Source organism: Vombatus ursinus, unplaced genomic scaffold (assembly GCF_900497805.2).
Source record: "Vombatus ursinus unplaced genomic scaffold, bare-nosed wombat genome assembly UNPS02004184.1, whole genome shotgun sequence".
Lineage (NCBI taxonomy): Eukaryota > Metazoa > Chordata > Mammalia > Diprotodontia > Vombatidae > Vombatus > Vombatus ursinus.
The window spans coordinates 319,541-325,540 of NW_020943962.1; the positions used below are offsets into that span (position 1 = coordinate 319,541).

At 59.3% G+C, this 6,000-nt stretch overlaps 1 protein-coding gene across 2 annotated transcripts in view; it reads right to left on the bottom strand.

Moving 5' to 3' along the window:
- LOC114053886 (apolipoprotein B-100-like) overlaps positions 1 to 4,425 on the bottom strand; it is a 41,492-nt gene extending 37,067 nt beyond the window's left edge. Inside the window, exons 1-5 of one of the 2 annotated variants that reach the window (XM_027877005.1) lie at positions 4,263 to 4,425; positions 3,607 to 3,642; positions 2,594 to 2,709; positions 468 to 613; positions 74 to 227 (exon numbers count right to left, since the gene is read on the bottom strand). In XM_027877005.1, the coding sequence (XP_027732806.1) occupies positions 74 to 227; positions 468 to 613; positions 2,594 to 2,709; positions 3,607 to 3,642; positions 4,263 to 4,320 (510 nt within the window). In that variant the 5' untranslated portion in view covers positions 4,321 to 4,425. Of the gene's footprint in view, positions 1 to 73; positions 228 to 467; positions 614 to 2,593; positions 2,710 to 3,606; positions 3,646 to 4,262 lie in introns of both variants that reach the window. The other variant, XM_027876997.1, reaches the window with a different exon arrangement.
- Positions 4,426 to 6,000: the final 1,575 nt, after the last annotated feature.

Consider the following 6,000-nt stretch of genomic DNA (forward strand, 5'->3'; position numbering starts at 1 on the left):
CCATGAGGTAACCTGTAAAGGGCCTGGCCAACCCTATCTGCATGGTGACCGCTCTGCCGGATGGCATGCTCACCAGGGTCAGCAGCCGCTGGTCCTCCTCTGTGTCCATGGGCACCAGCAGCGCAGAGACCACGCCTCTCTTGATGTTGAGAATGTGTGCCGGCTCCCCCTTCTCGGGGTACAGGAGCACCTGCTTCCCATCGGGGATGCTGAGCCGGAGCTGGTCCCTGCCCCAAGGAGAGACAGCCATGGCAGGGCTCGGTGCCCGCGGAGACGCGTTCCGGTCCTGCCTCCGCTCCTTTCCCAGGGGACCCCCTTCCCTCCCCGGGCCTCCAGCTCCTCGTGGGCACTGGGCAGAGACTGGCCACGTGGTCCATCGCCAGTCCCGTTCGGGGCCCCTCCAGGCTGCCAGCTGCTGCCAGGGCCGGCCCAGCCCGGCCGAAGGGAGCGCGTTCTCAGCTCCTCACCTGGCCATGGCGGCGGCGAATTCGTCCGAGTTCTTGGTCTTCCTCAGCAGGGCTTTGCCATCTGGGTCGAAGCCGTACACCTCCTTCAGGGTGCACTGGCTCATCTTCAGGATGAACCTGCACAGCTGGGGGACCTCCAGCTCCACCTGGAAGCAGAGACCCCCGTGAGTGGCTCGGCACAGCCCGGCACCCACCCGGGGAACTCAGAGAGCGCCCGCGGCCCTGGCAGCTTCGGTTTCCTCATCTGCACCAAGGCCATCACTGCCCCCCAGAGGGGCTGAAGTGCTGGGGAAACGCCTCCCTGTCCTGCCTTGCTGGGGCTCACGAGCCAATCACAAGCTTTGGTCCCTGCTGCAGCCACACCAAGCCTCCCCAAGGATTGCGGGTGGAGCCTCCGACGTTTGTCGATTGACTGACTGACAGTTACTCCCAAGAATGGGCATGAGGCGATTGGTCCGTTTGGCCCAGCCCGGGAGGTTGCCAGGGGGCATCTGTGGGAAAGAGAGGCAGAACCCCAAAGTTCTCCTGAGGGAGCACTCTGCCCCCTGCCCCCTTGGCAGTAAACAAACCCTGCAGTTTCCTCCCTGCTGAGCATGTCTAAGCCTACCTTGTTCCCGGAGTCAGGGGCCCCGGGAGATGAGAGGGCCTGCTGAATGGCCTTCACACAAGCTCCGCCTCCATCCCTACCTGCCTCCTCCTCCCCAAGACATGACATTCCCAATCCAACCGCCCGCCCTGTCCTCGGCCTCCTCCGCGGCGCCTCCCACACGTGGTCTCCACTAGCCCGCCCCTCTCAGCGGCCTCCTGCACGCCTCTGGCTGTGTCCTCTTTCCCCTGCCTTTCTCTGCAGCCTTTCAGGCCCTCAGGCAGGAGGCCCTCCCTGATTACCCCAGGCCAGAGGGGACCCTTCCTCAGCCAGATTCTCCCACCTTACAGGGGCCTTTCCCACCTGCTCATTCATATGCCTCCTTTTCCTTCCTTCCCAGACTGGAAGCTTTGTGAGGGCAGGGTTATCTCTTGTCTGTCTCTGCATCCCTCAGTGTCTAGGGTTTGCTAATGGCGTCGCAGAGGGGGAGGGAATTTCTAGGTCATGCCTTTCACCCCTCCCTGCCCAAAGTGTCATAATCCTACACTAACCTACCACCTTCCAGCTTTCTTTTGAAGACTTGCAGAGACAGGGAACTCAGTGTTCCTTAGGCCCGGTAGGACAGCCAGCATGGCAGCAAATGAACAAATGGTTTTGATGGTTTCAATGGTTTTTAAAGCCACAAAAAGCTCAGCACATTATGAATGCTGCTGGGCTCCACTCACATCTTCAGCTCCTGCCCTGGGCTCCTGCCGGGCCTCGCTGGGAGAGAAGCAGAGACAGCCCAAACCCAGGCTGGCCCTTCCAGAGCTCCCGGGAGAGCAGGGAGGGAATGGGGGAAGCAGCCAGCTCAGACAGAGGAGGCTCCCAGCTCCGGGGCCCCCACAAAGGTGGGAGACATTCTCTGCTTAAAATGCTAAAGAAGGGGGAGGTCTCCATTCTGTGCCCCAGCCTGTACCCTTCCTCACAATCCAAACCCAACATCAGCCTTCAGGACTCGAGATTCACCCTAAAATCTCTGGGACAACAACAAATACCAGCTCCAACAGACCCTTGAGACCCCCCAGAGCTGGTGAGGGGCCTCGGGCAGAGCATACAAAATGCTTCTTCTGCCTGCCCCCCAAACTCCTCCCAGCTGGGCTGCCTCAGAGCATCTCCCCCATCTGCCCCTGCCTCCCCCACTGCAATGAGACAAAAGGATTCAGCAGGAGCTTTCCTAGACAGGTCACTCTGCAGGCGGGCAGATAGTCAGTGCCCCCTGTGTGCCTAGTTCTGTGCTAAGAGCTGGAGATACAAAGACTGGCTGATGACTGACTGACAAAGGCCTGTCCCTCCTGATGGGGAAGCAGCCTGGGGATGCCGACCTGGAAGTGACCACTGCCCCCTGAGGTTGCACATCCCTCCTGTGTGGGCACAGGGCCCTGGGCTGGACCCTGGCCTGGAAGTGCCCACTGCCCCCTAAGGATGCACCTCCCTCTGGCCTGGCACAGGGCCCTGGGGGATGGAGGCCTCTCCCTTGGCACTCCTGGGGGCTACAGACCTTGCAGTTGATTCTGGTGGCACTGTGAGAGTCTGCAGTGCCAGCCACGCTGTTGGCACTCTCGGCTTCATAGTTGTATACATATTTTCTGAGGTGCTTGAAGCGGGTAGTATCTCCTGAGAGGAGAAGACAGGTATTAGCAGGGCTCTGAGGGCTGCTGGTGACCCTGAGGAGCTGGGAGGCCCAGGGGCCCCCAGACTGGGCTTCCTTCTGCACCCTCACTAATGGTGCCCTGGCCTCGCAAACTAAGTCTTCCTGCTGATGGAAGAGGGGAGAGAGGACTGGACGCTCAGAACATGAGATCCTCATGAGCGTTTCCAAGCTTGGTGGAGATCCAAGGCTGGGGAGTGCCTGTCCTGGCTGGGCCAGTGGCAGAGTCCTGGGCCCAGGAATCCTTGTGAGCACAGCTCCTCTGTGGGTACAGAACCCCTCTACTCACAAACCTGAAGACCTCAGTTACAGGGTGGCTGAGCATGCTGAAGCCGGGCAGCCCAGGAGGGCCTGGCCTCAGGGCCAGTGGCAGGCTATGGGGAGGTCAGGGCGCCTAGCAAACGGCCTGGCCAACATCTGCCAGTGCCCAAGCTGGCCCGGCTGCGGGCAGAGGGTGGGTATGGCCAGCAGGTGTCGCCAGGGCCCTACCAAAGGAAGGTGACCCTCATTATTTGACTAAGGCTGGCCGCCCAGAGCCAGACTCCAAAGGCCCCTGGGAGCCCCAGGGGTGGGAGGAGGGACAGGATGGGACAAGCAAACAGCTCAGGACAGCCCAGGTGGGGGTGGAGGGCCAGTCTGACCTTCCCTCAGGAGCAGGGCTGATCAATGATTAATTAGCCCACCCACACAGCAACACAATGTTGACTTTCCAGGGCTGATGGGGGAGGGAACCCCTGGGGCTCAACCCCGGGAGCCCAAGGGGGAAACTGGGGCCCTGAGCTCCCTGGGCCTGGGCCATTGTCACCCAGGGCAGCCCAAATCCCACTTCTCCACCCCCAGCACCAGGCTCTCCGGTGACTTACTTGGACAGGTTGGGCTCTGGTTTTCTGCCCCCTCCTCTTCTGGAAAGAAAGAAGAGAAATGCGCTATGGGGAATCTGTGACTGCCACAACCAGGACCCTAATCCCATTTCCTGCAGGCTCCCCGCCCTTGCCCCAAAGTGTACCAGGCTGGCCTCCCTGATCTTGCCAACTCTCCAAACTAGGATGTCCTCTGCAAGCAGTCTGTTTCCTGGCTGAGCTGCACTTGTTGCTCTCCAGGGGGTCCTGGACATCAGTGCCCATTGAGGCAAGGCTCCTGCCTGGACACCCACCCCTCCAGCGCCTGGAGCTAAGCTGCCTGCCAGCTCTCAGGAGGAATCCCCAGGGCTCCTTGTCACTCACCCTGCCACCCTGGGAATTGTTCCCTCCCAATCCCGGGGCCCCAAGCCTTAGCAGAAAGGCTCCCCACCTTTGGAGGGTTGCCTCTGGCATCATCATTGTGCCAGGGGGCCACAGAGAAGGGAAAACAGCTCATCCCCAACCCACCCACCTAGAAACAGGACACTGAGGCCTTTGCTTGGGCTCTTTGGCCTGCGAATCAAACATCTGGAGGAGTTTCTTTCTTTCTCCAGATCAGATCCCACAGGTTTCTACTCAGTCCATGGCCCAGCGCCCACGCCCAGGAGCCCAGCACTTACGGGAAGAGCTGCCACCCAGGAGCAGCAGCAGAAGCAGGAGGGTGCCCCAGGGACCCATGGTGGCCCGCTGCGGAGGGGGCCTCCCGGGAGCTCCCGAACCCGGCTCTCAAGTCCCCTTTGGCTGGCTGGCTGGCGGGATGCTCACTGCCTTCCCCTCCTGCTGGCTGCCCACTGGCGGAAGTGAGCCCCCTCATTTGGAGCTGTCCTTATATAGTTCTCAGCCACTGAGCTAACTGGGATAAGAAGTTCACAGAAGATTGCAAAAGGTCCAAAGGGCAGAGTCCTGGGTCCTCCTGCGTTTCCACATTAGGTTTGCCTGGGCTAAGGGCCCCAGCAGGAAAGGCAGGGAGGGCAGAGGAGAAAGGAGGGCTGCCTGAGGGCCGATTAGGAGGCCTTTCTCTGAGGTGCCTTCTCTCCTCAAAGGGTTTTCTGAAAGTACTCGGTCCTGGAGGATGAGTCCCTGATCTGAGCCTTGGTCTCAGAGGTTTTAGGGCTATGGAAGGGATTTTTAGAGATGGTCCAATCGACAGCTCTTTGTCATGAGCAGAAAAGGCAACTGAGGTCCAGACGGAAATGGGCTGCCTTCCTCTAGAGAAAAGGAACAGCTCATTGGAATAAAAAAAAAAAAATTGCCTTCAATCTCTATTCGAATGACTCTGACTGCCTACTGGGAGCAGCTCAGCTCTCCAAATACTCCGTCTACAGCTTCCGCTTCTCTGTCTGTCTGTCTCTGCCTGTGTCTGTCTCTGACTCTCTGCCTCTCTGTCTCTCTCTCTCTCTCCCTCCCTCCTTCCTTCCTTCCCCCCCCCCCCCCCCCCCTGGGTCCCAGGCTCTTAAAACCCTGCCATCCAAGGACAGGTTGAAGGGGCTGGGGGTGTTTATCTTGGACAAGAGAAGCCTTAGGGAGCATCCCCTCACTGAATTCCAGGACTTGAAGATCCGGCTTGGGAAAGAGGCGTTCTTTCATCTTCCTGTGTTTGGTCTTGGGGGTAGAACAGGAAACAGGGGGTGGGAGTCACTAAGAGGCTGATCTAGGCTTCACGGCATGAAGAGCCCCTCACCTTCAGGGCTCCTCTGAAGCAGATAAGGCTGCCGCCTAAGGAAGGAGCTCCTCCTCCTTGGAGGTCGTCGGGCAGCAGCCGGACCACCACTGACCAGGGAGGGGTCAAGGGGATTCTTGGTCAGAGCAGCTGGCTTCTGGGGTCCCTTCCAGCTCTGGGATGCTGAGGCAGTGAGGGTGGGGGAGCCTAGACAGGTGTGTGGGCCTGTCATTAAAAAGCTTTTTGGGAAAGGCACTACCTGGACCTTTGGAGGGGAAAAGAAAAAGCAAAGGGCCAGGGAACTGGTCAGGAGCCGGAGACCAAGGCAGTAGAGAGGGCTCAGGGAGCCTGGAGTCCAGGTTGGCTCCCTCCAGACCATGGTGGATCATGGAAAGCCCCGGCTAATGATCCCTGCTGGTCTTAGACACTTACAGCACAAACCCTTTGAGGAGAAGTGGAAACCAAGCCCCGGGACATGAGGGATAATAGGCTCCAGGGTCTTCCCTCTGGTTCCTTAGGAATCAGGGTCGAGGAACCTTTCTGTAAACAGGTGCTCCTGTATTCATTCCTAAGGATTCTGGAAAAGTACTGGAGGGGAGGTAAGCAGGCCTAGGCCAGCACCTAGAGATGGCTCCTCCTGGGACCCTGGCACCTACACCTACTGCTGAGATGTGTGACCCTGGGCAAGTCATTTCCTC